This window comes from Pteropus vampyrus, unplaced genomic scaffold (genome assembly GCF_000151845.1).
Source record: "Pteropus vampyrus isolate Shadow unplaced genomic scaffold, Pvam_2.0 Scaffold15, whole genome shotgun sequence".
Taxonomy (NCBI): domain Eukaryota; kingdom Metazoa; phylum Chordata; class Mammalia; order Chiroptera; family Pteropodidae; genus Pteropus; species Pteropus vampyrus.
The window spans coordinates 11,119,486-11,138,347 of NW_011888796.1; the positions used below are offsets into that span (position 1 = coordinate 11,119,486).

The following is an 18,862-nucleotide window of genomic DNA, read 5'->3' on the forward strand; positions in this document are numbered from 1 at the left end:
TGGGACAGTGGGGCCAGGCAAGGGGCTGGACCTCTCATCACAGCTCTCTCTGCTACTTGCTGACTGACAACTTATACACTGTGCTGGGTCTTGCTCTCTACTTTCCTCTCAGCGGTGAGTGAGCAAAGGGGGTGCAGCCCCCAGGCTCAGATTCCTGTGGGCAAACGTACTGTAAGTGGCATTTTTAGCTCATTATTTGGGTATTAAGGCCTCTTGCAAGGAAAAAATGTCCATCCTTGCCTTTTCTCCTCCCATAGAATTTGTACCGTGTGTGTGTGTGTGTGTGTGTGTGTGTGTGTGTGTGTGTGTGTGTGTGTGTATGCATGCAGCAAGTGATAGGATGAAACACCCTGGTAGGGTGGGAAGAGGTTTCTGGGTGAGAAGCAAATCCAGCACAGAAAGGGGCCAGAGGATTCTTTTAGAATCTCTAGGTCACCTGTGAGCAAACCATAAAGGATCACATGATGCCATCCTCCTTGTCCTTGTCCTCTCCTGAGCGCTCTACCCATTCCAACACCTTCTTGTCCTTCGGATCCATCTACATGCTCTTCCCACCCACAGGTGAGAGACAGACAACTCAGGCCTACGTGACTGTATCCGTCTTCCCAAGAAGCAGAGCTTGGCAGCCATTTCAAAACACAACTCTGCTGCTCTTATAAAAATAGAGGGGAAAAAAAATGAATCCATATCGACAAATCCTTTACAAAGACCATACTATGAAGAGAAGTTCTATTCAAACTCTTTACACATTATGTACCCTTTAAAATTGTTATGTAAACAATACACAAATCGAAGTTTATCTGAAATTTTGTTGGAGGGAATCTTTCCCTTCTTGCCCCCGTTACCATATGGCCCTCTCCTGTGGCTCGATTCCAAGCAGAGGCCTCAGGGGACTCCAATGGGGTGGGGACATAAAAGCGTGAGCCGCCATCTTGCTTTGGTCACATGTATCCATGACTTCCTCCTGGGGCCAGACTAGGAAGGCAGGCTTTGTGAGAAGCTCCCAGGGCTGGGCCTTCTTCTGCCTCTCTCTTGTGTCTCTCTTATCTCTTTCATGGCGGTACTTTATTTTTTCTCCCCTGTTTCCATCTGGGAAGCCACTTGCATTTCCTCCACCCCACCCCAGTCCTGTGTTTCCCTAGAGACCCCCTCCCAACCCCACACGGCAAGCCATCCCATGACAGTAACAAATGACAGAATAACCAACCCCAGGTCTACTGATATGTTTACAAGGATGACCTACGCTCTCACAAAATCAAAACGGGAGAGGGACCAGGGAAAAAAAGGCTGCAAAGCATCTTGTAGGATTCTGTGCAACCTTGAAGATGGCTGACACTGGACCCGCAGCAGTCGATTTCACGGCCAGCGCGGTCACTCTCATCTTCAGCTTCTAGATTGTGGAGGTCCGGTCAACACCGTCTGGAGAGAAAGAAGTACATGGTGGGCACAGGTGAGCAAAAACAGTTCCATTCATGTCCACCCCAGTCCATACCATGCATGTTGGGCCTCCCAGATTGAGGACAGATAAAGGCTAAATTCATTCATTCATTCATTCACTCATTCATTCACATACCCCCACCCAACTCACTATCTGGGAAATGGATTTTTTTTTTTTTTGCCAGGATCCATAATGAGCCTGGGAACCATGATGTAAAGACCTAATCCTCACCCTCTAGGTGCTTACATTCTAGTCAGAACACAGGCATGTAAACCCACAATGACGTACAAGTGGCAACTGCTATAATAGAGTATGTACCGGGCATAGCAGGAGCATGGAGGAAGGAGTGTTTAAGTAACCCTTGGAAATCACGGACAGTTTTACAGAGCTGGAAAATGACTTTTGTAGATGGTGCTGGTTGGAGAAGAAAGGAGGAGGCAGGAGGAGGGTGGGGAGGGCATACAGCTCATGCACAGGCCCGATACTGGTCATCAAATGGGGAGGCTGGGGCAGCCTGGAGGTTTAGGATGAAGGCTAGGGGAATGGAGGAGTGGCAGGACATGAGGCTGGACAGCCAGGTAGGGGCCACAATGGACATGCAGGTGGACCTGTCTAGCTCACGTCCTTCTTTTCAGGAGCATCTCCCTCCCACCCCGAATATCTGCTGAAAGACTGGGGATGACGTAGTTGTGACTCTGACCCCCGGTCACGACTGAGCAGACCAGGGCGATGCATCTGACCCAAACTGATCCAGATTCTCTCTCCAAGAATCTGACTGGGGGCAGAGACACCATAGTTAGATGTCGTGGGCATCGGGAACTGAAAGATCCTGTGGAAGTGGGAGTGTGCTGAGGCTACCCAAGATGTGCCACGTCTGTGTTGTTGAGAATCGGTAAAACTGGGCTAAAGAGGAAGTGGGGGACATGTATGCCAGAGATGAGAGGCCATGAGTGAGACCGATGGCAGAGGGACCCAAAGGCTGTCTGATCCCTTTTTGGTTTTCTGCTTACACATGGGACTATAGGAAAGTCTCTAGAATCAGCCATAAGGGTCTTGTGTACTATGAATAGGTGCTTAGACATCGGTGATTAGAGAATTATAAACAGTAGAGTTGCCAGATCTGACTTTAGAATGGCTTTCCTGGCAAGGCTGGTAGCAGGAGGACCAGTTAAGAGTCCCCTACAATGGTCCATGCGAGAGCTGACAAGAGCTTATCAGTGAGCAGAGGGAGAAGCATGGATTAGCCATCACAGGAGGCAAAAATGACTGTGTTCAGTGACCACTACATGAAGGCCATGTTACAAACCTGGTCTACCAGATGGAGCATCTAGATTCACCAGGTAGAACTCAGGTGTGAGAAAGGAGTGGTGGTGTGCTCCAGAGAAAGCTGGAAAACCTAAGTGATATGGAAGAGTGCTGAGACCATTGCAGGGTCTTCTGGCTTCCTCATGGGTGATGCCAGGCTGGCGTCTTGCCAGCAGGGACTTGGAGGAGAAAGGTTTCTTAATTGAGAATTTGATTAAGACCATTGCAGGTTCACATGCAAAACTTTAGTATAATATCACCACCAAGATACTAACATTGATACAATTTACCCATTTTATATTTAGATTTCTCCAGTTTTATTTATATGCCTGTGTCGTGTGTGTGTGTGTGTGTGTGTGTGTGTGTGTGTGTGTGTGTGTGTGTGTGTGTGAAGTTCTATACAAATTTTGGAGATACTATCCCTAAAAAAGCAAAAGCCCCCTAAGATTATCTGTGACATCAGAGCATCAATTAATCTTATGTGAACTTATAATCAGTAACCTCTCCCTACCCTCTGTGGGTGTCAACCTGAGCTGCTTTTGGTGGCTCTGCAGTGGTAACTGGTCATGGGAGAACAGCAGGTGTGCGTATGTGTGCACACACATGTATGCATGGGGTGGGAGTGTAGAGGTCACTCCCTCATCTGTAGAAGGCAGTTCACATGGGGCTCACTGGCCCATTCATTAATGCCAACCCTTCATAGTTTTGTAGAAGTGGGATGCTAGAAACCTGAAAATCTCAACTAACTCAACCCTAAGTCACATTTTCATGGAATTCCAACCTCCAAGGGTGAGGGTAGGGAAATGACCAACAGGTAAGTCTGGACTCACCATTTACAGTTGTGCAAGTTGTGCACTGAACAATCCCAAGGGGTCCCATTCACATGTCACCATCATAGGTTTTACAGTTATAGATTTACAGTTATGACAAATTTCAGATAAATGGCAGAACAGCATCTTGAGGAAATGGAGCAATTTTCTAACATGCACAAAGTCTCCAATATCAGCTAGAAGTGGAACTGCAAGTAAGACCCAAGAAGGAGTAAGGAGGGAAAGTGAGAAGGAATGGCAAGGGGGACATGTGAAGCATGAATCCTGGACCATCGGAGAGTGAACTGAGCATTCCTCTTCATGGTATGATTCACTACAGACTCCACTCTGCCAGGAGGAGACTCATTTTTGTATTTGTGGGTATTCCTGCCCATATAACCTAGCCACAGGAGGAAAATAACTACTAGGTCTGGCACCGAGTCTTCCTAAACACCGTGGGCCACCAGTTAGGAGCGAACTCAACAGAGCCTTACATGAGACTCACAAACCAAGATGGCAGAGATAACCCACCCCCAGGGCTTCCTCATGGGTTCTGTTGGAGGGACCTGCAGGAGGGAAAAGAAGAGATAAAAAGGGAAGGCCAAAGAGAAAAGTGGCTTAAGACCGGTACCAAGAGGGCAGCAGTTAGTGGAGGAGACGGAGAGAGCAGACATGTCAGCACAAAAGTGTGGGCCCCCCAAGGCCTGGGGCGCGTGGACCAGCTGCATGAGAATGGCCATCCTGGGATGTGGTGTCCCAGGAAATCAGACTCTCTCTCCTGCCTTTCCTGAGACACAAGTAGAGGAATCTTTTTCACTCTGCTTTCCTCTCCCTAGTCATTTGTCTTTCTGTAAAATGACTTCATTCATTGGCATTCTGTCCCCAGCAAGGTCATTTTCCTTGGCACCTGGAAGGGGTAGACAGGCAGAGAGGTGCTGTCGTAGTGGGAGAGCACAATGTCACTGTGCCCAGCTGGGCCACCCTGAACTTAATTTGCATTCTCTGCTCAGGAAATTGCTTACGAGGCTTCCCACCAGAGAGGATTATTGAGAAAAAAACAGAGCAATCAAAAGGCTTAGGAGATTAATAAGACGAAAACATTAGCAAAAACATATCGGTTCAGAGAGGTTTGCTGTAAATACAGGAGAATGGGCTAAAAAAATGAAGTCTTTTGAATGGAAACCTCTTTTTAACAAAGAGCATTTGGCATTCTTGCTAATAATGATGATAATGTTAGTACTTAGTAGTTTGATAAGAGCTTCCAACATGCCAATTATCTGAGCAATATCAAGCCCAGGGGGAAAAGGCCAGTTCTCCTTGCTGACTCGCAAAGGCAGGGAGAGCTCCTCACAGAGCCAGCCCCTGTCAGGTGGGAGGGAGATGTAGCTGCCTACAGTGGGCTGAGCTTGGCATGACTCAAGGTCGATGAGTGTGTGTGTGTGTGTGTGGGGGGGCTTCCATTTTTTGAAAAAAAAAAAAGATATATAACTTGCGCATCACAAATTTCACCCCTTTAAAGTGTACAGTTCAGTAAGTTTTAGCATGTTCACAGAGTCATGCAATCATCACCATGATCTAATTCCAGAATATTTTCGTCACCCCCAAAAGAAATCTCGTACCCATTAGCAGTCACTCTCCACTCCCACCACCCTCCAACCCCTGACAACCACTAATCCACACTTGCTGTCTTTACAGATTTGCCTATCCTGAAAATTTTATAAAATCATAAATGGAATCATATACTGTGTGGTCTTTTGTGTCTGGCTTCTTTCATTCAGCATATTATTTTCCAGGTTTATCCATGGTACAGTATGTATCAGTACCTCATTCCTTTTTAAGGCTGAATGATTCCACTGTATGGCTACACTACGTTTGGTTCACCCGTATTTGTCTGTCGATTGACCTTTGGGTTGTTTCTCATTACTCGTTAGGAGTTCATTACTCATGAGCGAGCTGACCCAATCTTCTCAGTTAGCCGGAGAAGGGGAGCTAGTGGTACCTCTCCCCAGGTATACCAGGGATAGATCAATGATGCAAAGTTTCTAGGATCTGAATAGCCGAGGAAGAGAACAGAGTTTGCAAATGGAGTTCCTAGAACCCTGGGGAGGTCACAGAAGGTGCTGTGCACTCCCACCGTCTGTTTGGCCAGCAGCCGAGAGGGCCTTCAGCTAGCTCCCTCTGTCATCGAGTGGAGCCGTCCTCTGGGCTGTGGAGAGCCTCGCACAGGCAAAGTCAGGTGGGTGGGGTCCCAGCCTTCCAACTCTGCTGCATGCAGAGCATTTATCTGCCTCAAATTTGGTTTCGCGATAAGATTGTGTTTGCAGAGACTAAAAATCTAAAAATCTCTGGTCAGAAAGACAACACTTTCTGAAACAGTAGCTGATGGCGGTCTCTCTCCCCACCGCTGCCAGATAGCACAAATTTTGGCTCGAGGGATGCTGTTGGCCCGTCCCTGGGGTGGCTGAGCGCATCCAGCCTGGAGAGGGCTATTGGGAAGGGTCACAGCAGGCCTCTCTGGATCTCCGTGACTCAGAGCCTCCCGGGACGCTGGCAGGAAGGAGTGGACATCTCTCCCTTGCCAGCCAAAGGGAGAGATGGGATCTCTCCCATCCCCAGGGCTGGCAGTGAGTCCAGGATGGAGAAAGGCACCCAATTTAGTACGAGGAGGGCACTGAAAGCCTCCTGGGGCTGTTGCGACAATACAGGGCTTCAGACCAAAGGCCTGCCTGCCTCTAGGAGCTCCTCATGGGGTCAGGGCCTTGCACACCAGAGGCACATCCAACTAGACAGTCCCTGTCACACTGCAAAGGACACCTCAGATTGCTTGGGGCTGCGGGCATTGTGGAAGCCATTTGGAACAGGGAGATATAAAAACAAGGAGGATTTTTGTTTCAAAAATTTTGTTTTTAGAGCAAGTCGGGATATGCTTGGACCAGACTAGGGGATCTAGTGCCGAAAGGGAAAGAATCCAAGGCTGTGGGGGATGTTCCCGCTCAAAGCCATGTTTTCTGTTCCTGCCCTCTTCGGCTCCCTCATTTGGCTGGGATAACCACTCCAGTGTACACTGGGGGTGGAACCTCTGGGGACAGAGGGACAATCTCAGTCTCCAGGTCCCCCTGACTCACCTCCCAGGAGAGGAAGAGGAGCGGGGTGCTGTGGGCCGCTCGGTGTGCTGTGGCTTGATGCGGGTCCAGTAGCACCTGAAGCCACTCTCTCCCTGTCTCCTGCCTTCCCCTGCTTGTGCTCTGCCCACCCTCCAAGTTACTGCCGGAATGTAGACAGCAGACGGCTGGTGCTCCCAGCCTCGCATGTGCAGTATCATGCGAGGATGACGACTCACCTCCCAGAGCGTGCTCGGTCATACTGAGGCACAAGGACTCCAGCCTGTTATTGATGTCAGGTTCAGTCACAGGAAGCTGGAATTCTGCAGGGGACAAAGAGTTATATTGGTGACAGGGATTCTAAGAACAAAGAGAAAGTATGCACAGTGCCACATGGCTCCACCTGTCAGGGTGAGGGTCTGTCGTGCCTCCCGGGGAGGACTTGGGAGGACTGTCAGGGTCAGAACGGAGGGCACATTACACCCAGGTTCAACCAACCTCTAAGTCAGACTCACTGTGAACATGGGAGGCTGGAAGAAAACTGGTGACTAAAAATAGCTGGTCATAGTCATAGTCTGCCAGTCCTCCACTCACAATCGTCCAGTGGCTTCCCATCAGAGGTATGCCAACCTCCTGCCATGGACTGCAAGATCTCACACAGTCTTGGCCCCTTGTTACCTTCCTGCCCTTGTACAGCTCTCCCCTCCTTCAGTCGGCCCCTTGCCCTCTTCTACCCCAGAGGCCTTTGCACTGTTCTTCCCTCTGCCCACAATGTTGGCCCCTGGACATTTCCACGGCTCTCCCTCTATCTGCCATCCTGTCCCTTGTTCTACTGTCTCCTTAGAAAGGCCTTTCTGTTCATCGTATATGAATGGATCTTTTCTGCCCCCATCCTTTTCTTCCGTTTTATTTTTCTTCATAACCGTTACAACATCTGACACATCATGTATTTATTTGCTGCTTCCCCCCAGCTGAATGTGGTTTCATTGGCACAGGACTTGGCTCTGCTCCTGGAGCCTAGATTGAGCCTGGTACATTTCTGCTAGAGCAGGGAACGAAAACCACAGCATGGAGAGTGCCTCTTCTGAGTCCAAGACTGTGCTGGGCACCCATTTCCCAAGTGGGGCTCAGAGAGGCCGAGTGACCTGTAAAGCTTAGCCAGCTAACACGGAGTTGGGACAAGAACCCACATGGCTCTGACCCCAGAGCCAGTGCTCTGCTACATGTCACAGCAACTGTGGGTGCCTGTCAATACTTATCGTCAGGCACTTAGCAGGAGGGCTGAAATGTGTGCTCTGCGGGTTCCCACCGTCCAGGACAATGCTCTGTGCATTTCAACCACAAAGCTCCCTCTGCCATCCGAATGCTCCCTGTCTCCCCAGGCTCCAGTCACTCCTCCTCCTCCGAGTGGCAGACAGCCCCTTGAGGCCCCTTCCTCTGTCCTACTGGGGCCCCCACTGTAGGCCTCTCCCTGGTCCCTCATACCGCAGAGCTCTTAAATGTCCTTGAATAGCTTGGAAGTGCCTTGCAGACAGTGACAATGCTTTCATACTTCTCACATACTTCCCATAATATCCCGCCATGGCCTTCTGCACACCTGATACATGTCTGCTGAGGGAGAACAAATGGAGCAATAGAAGGAAACTGACAGCTAAGAATTGTGAAGTCCGACGGGGAGGCGGCAGGAAAAACATCTGCAGTGGGAGTGCCAGAGAAGTCTCAGCACTGCCACTGCCTCCATATGTGACCCTGGGAAGCTGTTCTCTTCTTTGGGTCTTAGCTCTTCTATCTGTGAAATAAGAGTCTTGTGTCCCAAACTTCAGGCCGTTTCGTTGCTCCTTCACATTTCCACCAGGGGGCGCTCGGGGCGGGGGCGGGTTAGAGATTACTAATGAGGTTGGTGGTTTGGTGAGACAGGAAGTTGAAACCAATGACTAAACCAAAGTATTTGTTTCTCTTGATTAGTTATACATTTAAATATATATTTTTTGCAATCTGTGTTCCCCATTACTAGCTCATTCAGAGGCAGATGTTGTTTCTGTTATTTAAAATTCTCAAAGAGAGAGTTGGCAAAATGGATCAATATAAAAGGCACTGCGGAGCTGACACAAGTTCCAGCATCAATGGGTCTGAAGGACAATTGTGCCAGTAGACACGAGTAGACAGAGGCCGACTGGGCTTCCAGGGAAGCTGAGCAGGAGAATGCAAGGGTCTCCCCACCCCCACCCACTGGTTGCTCTCACAGTAGGGTTGGGGCAATTAGACAATCCAGAGGGAAGAAGAGTATTTTAGTATTTTCATCCATTCATGTGAAAATCATATGCATGCAAAAATTAGCAGCCTTCAGGGTGTGAAATCTATAAAAGAGAAACACAATTTTATATATAGCCAGTTAGCAAATATGAAAAAAAAAAAAAAAAAACCCTGAGCAATTATAGCCATCCATATGCTCATTGTAAAATTTAGTTTACTCTCTAGCACTTCCCTTTAAACAAACACTGTGGAGAGATTTGGATAAATAAAGATGCTCGACATTTGGAGAAAAGTGTTTCAGCTGCAGGATTTCTTGCCAACACGCAGCAAAATGCCATTTTCCAAGCCTGGGATCGCGTGTTCCAAAAAGGGGGCTGAGAAACGTGGGGCGCTCTGCTCCAGAATCTCCAAACCTTAGTGGCTGCTCTTTTAGGTTGAAAGTTGTCATGCTTGCCTTTTATCCTCCAGATCTTCCCTCTGGTGTGCAGGGGAGTCATGACCCCTGCCTCTCTCAGAATGGCTCTGAAAAATTGTAAGTCTTGGGAGAAACCCATATGTTCATACTCCTGAGTTTCCTAATAGTGTGACTTTTTAATTCTGTATTTGATAAAAACAGATCTGCGGCATCTCCTCCCATGTACAAGACCAGCTGGGTAGACAACAGTTTCTATCTCAGGCTAGGGGCATTAGGCCACGTGTGGCTTGGTGGGCAGAGCTCTCAAAGCCCCAGAGGGGTGGGGTAGCTCCCACCCCTCAGGCCCACAGTACCCACCAGGCCAGTTCTTGCCATGGCTCCTGTAACCCAAAAGACTCATTGCAGTTACCCTGGGCCACCAGCTGTAATGGACCAGGCAGACGTACTTTCCAGTTTTCACTAAAGAAAAAGGCTCTATAACTGAGCCTTCTCTGCTCTTGCCCAGAGCAGGCAGAGCAGGCCCGTTTCTTCAGCTCACGTGCCATCTTTGAATATTAGAAATGCTTCCTTTCACCATCAGATCATTCCAGGATTTAGTGAGGCTCTTCAATTCTAGGATGCCCAGGGTCTAGGCTGACTTGGGACTTTTTACTTGTGCCTTTTCAGAAGTCCCATAAGTACAGAGCCTAGTGCTCAGGCCCAGTGTCAAGAAGATTCTTGAAGGGAGTGGCTGCCCATCCCTATGAGGTATTGCTGCAGGGTCTATCTGGGGGCCTCCCCATGCGGCTTTTCCTTGGCAGAAACAGGCCATTCCTGCTGAGTTTCATGTCTGTGGCACCCAAAGGGCAAGTCTGCATCTCTCTCAAGGCACTGAGGACTTTAGAATAAGAGACAGGTTGGGTATTTTAGGAAAAACTTTTGGAACTGCACTTTGCCAATGAAAACTGAGGCTACTCTGTTGAATAATGAGAAAAGCTTTATAATCTGGTTAACTAAGAAGTGGATTCACAGAAAGAGATATCAGGAAAGACAGGCTGAGGACGGGGAGTGGGATCTGGACCACTGTGATGAAGAGGATAAGGAAGAAAGGGAGACAAAGCAGGGAACCAAGAAGAAAGAGAGGGGGAATGGTAACAAAAGGAAAAGAGATCGGTGTGGGCAGGCAAATGGAGTTGGCATGGCAGGCAAGCCGCCGATCACAGAAAGGTCAAGGCTGGTGCCAGAGGAACATGAGTAACGAGTCGCATCCCTAAATCTGTTATGGGGCCAAGGCTTTTCTCTGGTGGCCTCATTCCTTAACCTGCAGAAGTTAAGTTCTGCAGAAATCTTCTGGGACTCTCACTTTCATGAAAAAATGTACTATCATGCCCCAAGTTGGTCTCTTTAAACTTGACTCTCAGATGCAGCGGGGGCACAGGCCCGGCTGGGTTCTTGGCTGTAATATATTGACTCATTTACCAACCTTTCTACCCATTATCTGCCAGTCCTGAGCAGGGCTATTCGCTTTGCTTACTAGATGGCAAGGAGCACATGTTTATCAAGAACTTCGGGTGGGTTCCTATTCTGGTCTCTGCCTCTGCATATTAGCCTCCTCCATTGCCCTAGGATCCAGTGCATGGATGGTACCCTCCCTCTCCCTACTCTTTGGAAAGGCAGTTCTCTGAAAGGAATCAGGAAAACAGTCACGCTAAGGAGGAAATGAATGATAACAGCCTCAAGCACTGTGCTCCCAGGTGTGCAGCATTCTAATGGTGGAAGAATTCCAATCTGGAACTGGTGCCTAAGGGACGTTTGCTGTGAACAGGTATGTCATACCATAAAATGCTGCCATGGAAGCTACCGCCTTAGCTATTTCACATCTGGGTAGTCCAGTACCAAAGGTAGTTTGCACATGGTTTTGTGCAAGGGAAGCTGTTAAGATCCCCAGAACACAGCCCTGTGAGATTGCCAGCCTGCCCTGCCCCATGCTTTTCCCTTGAAGCCGGCTTCTGGTCCCCTCTGCCTTTTCCCTGTCAGGCCTTCCAGGTGGCCAGGAGCCTGCGGCTTCCCAGTGCTGCTGCAGGGCTGCTCCTAATTCCTCTGGACCCCAAGGGTGGCTGAGCCTGGGTCAGCAGGAACAGATCTGTTTCCAGGATAAGGTATCATTCTGCAAACAGTTTCCAAACTAATTTTCCAGTTGGGAAAACATTCTGCCTCTCCAAGGGACGTGACCATCTTGCCAGCCGCCACACTTGTTTTGAACTTCAAGTCACCCCCCTGGTGAGTGTATCAGATCCCGTCACTCTCGCTCGTGCAGGACCAGCTAGCTTAGTGTTTCTTACTCATCCCAGGGGCCGGTGAGAGGCAACAATCATCCGTAGCTCTCCTGGCTTGTCCTGGGAGACATCTAAAACCTGTCCAGGTGGGAATAAAGTGAAAAACTACTCCTGACATGCCTCCAAGGGGCCACAGAGTCTGTAAATCCAGGAGAGGGATGTGTCTAGCAAATTTGACCGAGGCGACTGATCAAATGATACACAACTTGGGGGCTGGTTCTAGCCCCCAGCCTTTTCTATAGTCTTTGGAGATATTTAAAGTCTTCCATCATCTTAATGGAATTTTTTTTAAGTCAACAGAATAAAAGCTCCATTAGGATGCATTGTACTCTTCAAGGTTTGCCCGTATGGTTTAAAATGGATGCTCTGAAGACATCGCATGGCAAGGAGGAAACCACTATGCTATAATGTGACACAATTCTCTGCGTATTTAATTTCAGGATTGGTCACGCATTTTATGTTCACTATTACTACTGCTTGTGTAAGAATGAAAGCCACTTTCTGCCCTTCTGATCGGATACTTATTACCATCTAAGCTACCCCTATACACTTGCCTAGCCAACCGGGATGCGCTGCCTTGAGGGGAGAGGCCCATCTGCAGAGGGGACATGTATGGCTCACCTCTCAGACCTCGTGTCTCGAGGATGAGCCTTCATCTGGGCCCGGCTGTGGCAGTTAGAGGGGCTGCCCTGTGAAGGAAGATGCCTTCTTGGGAAGAAGGAGGACTTCCGACAGTGACTTGTGGTCTCGAAAACCAGTGTCTCATCTGCAAGGGCTGGGATGCACTTGGGCTCTGGGCAACGGCTGGGAGGGGCATCCCTGTGCTGGCAGCAGCGACTTTCTGCAGCCTCCATTCCCTTCAACGAGGGATCCTGGCCATGGCTGTGCCCTGCCTCGCCCTTCCTGACCACGTCCTAGGAAGAGCCACCCAGCCTGGCTTGAGTCTGCTGGGCAGGCGTAGCCCCTCCTGAGTGCTCGCCAGTGTATTTGTGATCGGGAAATATGGAGTAGCTCTGTCTGCGTGTCTTGGCAGTTACTAGAAATGCTGTGATTCATTAGAGCCTTGCTGGAAGTGGGTTTGTAATGCTTGGGCGAGAGGCTAATTAAGAAAAAAAAAAAAAACTCCAAGGATTCCAGATTCTAAGTTCAGTATGCAAAGAACATGATTAGGGACTTGCAGGTAACTACCAGGAAAACTAAAATGAACTGTTATAAGTAGCTGCCTCTGGGAGATGGGACTGTGGGCCAGGAGGGGGCGGTGAGGGGGACAGTCACTTTTCCTTATGAGCCCTTCTGTATTATTTGATTCTTTAACTACGGGAACAAGAGGCTTCATGGGAAGATCTTAGGGTCATAGTTGTCCTGAGCATGAGCCATTTGCTCAGCACTGCGGGACCACAGAGGGTTGAGGTGGGGGGTGGACAAAGGTGCAGACGGAGGATTTATATCAATGGATCTAAAGAGTCCCATACCAGGGATAGCCCTTCTCTCCCCGGTGGGCCTGGTCTTCCTGGTTAAGCCAGGAACAAAGAGGAGGACTAAGGACTTGGAAGAGAGGTGCAGAAAGGGGAAAAGAGGTTAGAAAGAACAGGGAAGGCTACACACATGTTAGGATTGAAGGAGTGTGGTCGGCTCTGCTAGGGCTCCCCTGAGGCAATAAGATGGCTGGGCTGCAGTCCCAGGACTGAATCAGGGTGGGATAGTCATTCAAGGTTAAAGATCTTGTGCCCGGGATATCTTTAAGTCTTTTCCAGAGTCTCTTTTATTGGGAGTGGATTATAGGATATTCTATAAGATAACAGAAGTTGGGATTAAAGAACCCAAGGAGAAGTCTTCACCACCCCCAAATTTTATCAACTATTTCTTCCTGGGAAGAAAAACAGCTATAAGATCAAATTGGAGAAAAGGAGCTTTAGCACAAAAGTGTGCTAGAAGAATTCTAGAAGTCAAGAAGCAACTTTGAATAAGCATCTGGGCCACACGGACGTCCCTTCTTCTCTGGACACACCTTCCCCAATGGTGGCTGCTCACAGCCCTCCTCCTGTTCCTCCTCCTCCTCAGTGGCCGCCCCTCGAGTCCTGCCTCCCCTGCACTGCTCCAGGCACACGCTTGCCTGACCCTCTGCTCAAAATCTCCCACCGATTCCCCACTGAGAGCCGCCAAGGTCCAAGCTCCTTGGCCTGAGATTGAGTCCCCACCACTGGCAACAATCTTTTTAACTCGTTTGGTCCGCCTGCTGCTGCTGAGGCCTGACCTTTCGGCCCAGCCGCGGCTCCTGGGATTCACCACGGCCCTCGGTACCGCTGCAGTCTCGCTCCTTTGATCCTTCTGTGTGCAACCCACCCTGCTCTGTCCACCTCTTCACACTCTGTGCCCTGAAGCTCAGCTCCAATTCTAAGAACCTTCCTTTCCCACCCCAGGCCCGTGAGATTTTCCCTCCTTAAACTCCTATAGACTTATTGCACAGTGTGTCTACTGCCTAGGGTGGGCATTTTCCCACAGGTGCACATGTCTGGTCTGCCTGTCTAGAGCAGGGTTCCCCAACTCCCAGGCCGCAGACTGGTACCAGTCTTCATCTGTATTTGCAGCTGCTCCCCGGCACTAGCATCACTGCCTTAGCTCCACCTCAGATCATCAGGCATTAGATTCTCATAGGCACACCGGTCGCTAGGTAGGTGCAGTAATTGCTTGTATGGCTTTGTGTTACTCGTGGAATCTAAGAGGTCACTGTCTGCATAGAGAAGGGGTACCATTATTTGTTGGCTGTACATAATTCTGGCTACCCTGTTTTAGGGGGCATGGTGAAAGGTGAAATCGACTTGAAAATGCACCAAGCTGCTCTTTAATCAAGTAAAGGAAAGATGGCTGGTCCAACAGTCATGTTTGCAAGGCACTCCCAAACCAGTGGTAAGTCTCTTAGCGTCAACACTGTCAAGTTTTCTCTTTCTCTGTCTCACTCTACACATCCCCCAGCCCCCATGACACATGGCACCCCTCCCATCTTCCTCCCATAGCCCTCCAGTGATATCTCTGGTTTAATCAATCCAGAAATATATCTAGTATCAAAAATATCCTTGTCAGATTGCAACGACTCTGGGGCTCCTTGTGCTGGCTTCCAGCCAACCAGCCGCTATTCATGCTGGCAAGGCACAGTTTAAAAAAGGAAAGACTTCTATAAGCTCACAAGAATGCGTGGTGACAGTCGAGGCTAAGCACTTTCCGGCTGGGTTCACCGGGGCATCTATTTTGGTGCCCTGGCCTCCCCTCTAGGGCAAGGGGAGAGAGGAGAGGGAGAGATCAAGCGCAGGGCCTTACCTGGCTGCTGGAACATCAGCATATTTTGTGGAGAAGTGTGCACAGGAAGCGAGCGGGTCCTTTGGACTGAGCTGTGGGTGCGGCTTGGCATGCTGTTGCTGCCCCCGGGGTTGGCAAACCAGAGGTTCTAGCGAGAAACACAAAAGGGGACCTCATTAGTCTGGATGCTCTAGGGTGGGGGATGGGGAGCAGGACCCGCAGCCAGAATTCAGAAGACAAATACCCCAGAGAGAATTCTCTACTAACTTCTGGAAAAGGACTTGCAGGCCAGTGCTACTCATACTGATAGGGAGGCAATTTACATTCCATTCATTTTATTCACCCCTCAAGCCCCAAGTCCTCAGCCCCAGGTCCCTCACTAGACTTCAGTTTAATTTCGACTCCTCTCTTCCTCACTGTCTCTAAAAACGTTTTTATCTTTTTCGTTGCCTTTGCTTTTCCTATCACTTTTCTTGGAAATGGGGGGAGTTCTATAAATGTTTGCAACAAAGTGGGCCAACTGTTCCAAGGCTCTCATTTGATTTTCTTTTTGAGATTCTTATAATTTACTACAAAGCGAGGGGGAGAGAAAAGAACTTAGTTGGCAGTGAGCTGGCACAACTGAGCTTGTGTGTTTATTATTATGCAGGTTTCCCAGGGGAGACTTCCTCTTGAACTGATCTGGGGGCTGCCCACAATGGTCAGAAAGTGGGGCTTTCTAATACCCTGTGCTGCTTCCCCTGGGGAGCAAATCTCGCCTGTCTTGCCTGGAGCTGGGTTTTGTTGTTGTTTTTAAACACCAATGTGTCATCCCTAAATTTCTCATGTGACCCAGAGCTTGAGACTCGCTTGTGTCCTTCCCATCCCAGCCCCAACCTGCAGAGCCCCACAAAGCTGAAGGCACACAGATGGAAGGCATTGGGTTGGGGGGCAGGGCTAGGAGGGTGCAGAGCTGTGGGACAGATGCCAGCTCTAAATTACCCAGTGAGAACCTCTGGGAAGCCTGGCCTTGACTGACAGAATGTTTCAACTCTCCCTCTGACAGCCTTTCTCAGGCTTTTTCCTGTGGATTCTCCACCATAGCTGGGACCATGACAGAGGAACTATTTGCCACAGACAAAAAGGCTAAGGAAAGCTCCTTAGATGCTCTGGTTCCTCTGGAATCCGGAGCCGGGAGGTGGTGAGGTCTGCTGGGGCAGGTCAAGAATGGAGGCAAATAATAAACAGATCTTGCCTTTCTTCCTAAAGGCATCTCTGTACAGGGCCCCCCAAATTAAAGTGGTCCCAGGGGCATCCTAAGCAATAACCCATGAGGCCAGGTGCAGCCAGTGCAAACAGTGCTGGTTACCATTGAGCGCAGGAACAACTGTCTCTGTGCTCAGCCTCCCCTGGCCTCTGCCTTCACCTTGAGGTCATGAGGTGAGGGAACATCTTGAAGCCTCCAGCCCTGAGCTTGGCTGCACACCCCCTTCCCTGGGGCGGAACGAACCTGTCTTCCTTGTTTCATGATGGTGGGGTTGGCTGCGGTGTTGCGCTGGGTGGAGCTGACGAACCCACTGGTGCCCAAGAGGCCAAGGCGGGCGGAGGGGACATTCCGAGAGGGGATCTGGTACTGGCGTGGGTTCCGTCTGCCCATGCCGCCACCCACAGAGCCGGCCGTCGGGAGGGAGTTGGACTGCCCAAAACCGCGACTGTGAGAGCGAACAGAAAAGAACGAGAGACCGTCAGCTCCCGTCTCGGCCCTTCCCAGCCCCCAGGCTGCCAGGAGGACACCTCCTAGGAGTCTCCTCACATTTTGACAGTGATGAGGCTTACGAGGTTCTGGGGGCTGTGGGCCAGGAAAGAGCTATGATTAAAACGACAGCTAACATCTGAGAGCAAGTGTCATGTACACTGCATGTCATGCACACTGTTCTGGCACTTTTAGACTGATTCTTCACTCCTCACCACAACCCTACGAAGTAGGCCCTCCATTCACTTTTACAGCTGGAGCAGTAAAACAGAGCTTAATAGTTTCGCGAAGGTCACATAGCCAGCAGGGGGCAGCGCTGGCAGCCAAGAAGTTTAACCAGCACGCTCTTGGGCCTTCTTCCAAGCTGCGTCACAGGGCCCAGAGCACTCACATGCCTGTCAAGAGGCCACACAGCAAGAAAGCCGCAGAGCCAGGCTCAGTGTCCTTCCTTCATACCACAGTCCGTTTCTGATGTCTGTCTGTGCGGCAGACTTGGTGCGCTGAGAGCCCCATAGGAAGTAAGCTCCATGAGGAAAAGGACGGTGTCTGTCCTCAACAATCCTGCATGTTCCAATGACTGAATCAGCTTCTGGCACAGTAAATGCAGGCTGAATGAACGAAAGAACGAGTGAGCCTCTGCCATCACGATGCCGCTCCAAATGGAAGAGCTGACTCCATGTCTGGGGCTCTAACTCCAGGGTATAGAGTAGGGATATAAGAATGGAGAAGGTGATATTTGCCAGCACTCTGGACCCAGGACACTGACTGCTCCCCATTGCACAAGCCTTGCCTGCAGAAAGACCCAGAGGCTGCGTGTTTCCCCTGGGTCCACGCGGGAAGGCTGCTGGAGACCCTGGCATCGCACTCGGGCGCTGTGCTCCCTTTGCTCCTGTGACCTCATCGCCGAAGAACTTGTCCTCTCTAACATGCCTCAGGTTCTGGGAGGGTACGCAGCAGCCAGCAGGGTTTCAGGAACCAGCACATTCTTTCCAAGAAGAGTCAGCTTTAGTCATTCACTGATGTTTAAGTCAAAATGCTTTACCTCCAATGGCCACAAGATGGAATAGACTTGCTTTCTCAGCCACACAGGGGAGGTTTGTACCAAGCCCGTGAGGAAACTCCGGGAGACAGGGCTGACGTAGTTTAACCAGTCGAGGATGATGGGGTGGGGGTTGGAGGGGGGCTGCAAAACAGTCATTTCCTGAGAAAAGAGAGTTGTGTGTATGTAGGGGGTGGGGCATCTAAGCCATCAGCACAGTTGATCTCAGAAAATGTTTCTCTTCTCCCTATAATTCCTAAATTTCCTAGGGAGAGAGAGGGCAGGGAAGAGAATTTCATGGTGAGCTGGCTGCAACTGATTTCAGGGCTTGTGTCTTTCTACTTCCAGGGTTTTGAGGCCCATGGAAGGGTTCCCGATTCAGTCAGAGGCTCATCGACACGTGGTGAGAAGAGGGATATTCATGGGTTCACGGACTTTTTGTTGATCTCATCCTTTCTCCATTCTCTTCCCCTCTTTCTTCTTTTACTAAGGTTTAAAATGTTTGATTTGAAATAAGAAATTCAAGCTGGGAGAGGTAAGAGTAGTTTCACGTGATCAAAGTGACCTCCTTTGGAGGAAGGACAATCTACGAAGTGACAGGTGGAAACAAGGACGAAGTGGTTTTTTTTTTTAAAAAAAAACTATGAAAATTAGGCCTTTGGTTTTTGGAGTCAGAATTTTGGCCACCTGGTAGATGATTCAGTATTCTGCTAAGACTTTTCCTTATTTAGTGCAGATGGCTTTATTTTTTTTGCTTGTTTTCCTTTTCGGTTGAATTTTAAAAAAGTTATTTCATATGCAAAATACGGTAGTCAATGAGTGATGCTAAAATGATTTGTGCTTCCAGGAAGGCAAGACTATATTCTTAGGCAAAGTAATGTGGGCAGAGGGTTCTGTTATGGGACACTTAATCACTGGAGAGATGAGGGCTCCAGGTGCTCCTAAACCTGGGTGGTCTGTGGTGGTAGAGCCCAGAACATTTTGGGGATAGGATAGGTGGGGGTGGGGGGAAGGAGAATTTGGCTAGGCCATCTTTCTAATGATGGTGGAACCCTACTGTGGCATCCTTAGGTGGTTATTACAAAGCTGGTCTTGTTAAGTGTTGCCACAGCTGGGAACCAGAGAGAACACTTAGGTTACTTAAGATGACTAGGCTTAATG

General features: G+C 49.4%; 1 protein-coding gene across 3 annotated transcripts in view; it reads right to left on the bottom strand.

Moving 5' to 3' along the window:
- Positions 1-200: 200 nt before the first annotated feature.
- The window catches only part of SAMD4A (sterile alpha motif domain containing 4A), a 209,075-nt gene continuing 190,413 nt past the window's right edge, over positions 201-18,862 (bottom strand). For all 3 annotated transcript variants that reach the window (XM_011385301.2, XM_011385293.2, XM_023527235.1), the window contains 4 exons: positions 16,420-16,621; positions 14,952-15,078; positions 6,893-6,976; positions 201-1,419 (listed from right to left, as the gene is read on the bottom strand). In XM_011385301.2, coding sequence (XP_011383603.1) covers positions 1,391-1,419; positions 6,893-6,976; positions 14,952-15,078; positions 16,420-16,621 — 442 coding nt within the window. In that variant the 3' untranslated portion in view covers positions 201-1,390. The remainder of the gene's footprint in view (positions 1,420-6,892; positions 6,977-14,951; positions 15,079-16,419; positions 16,622-18,862) is intronic.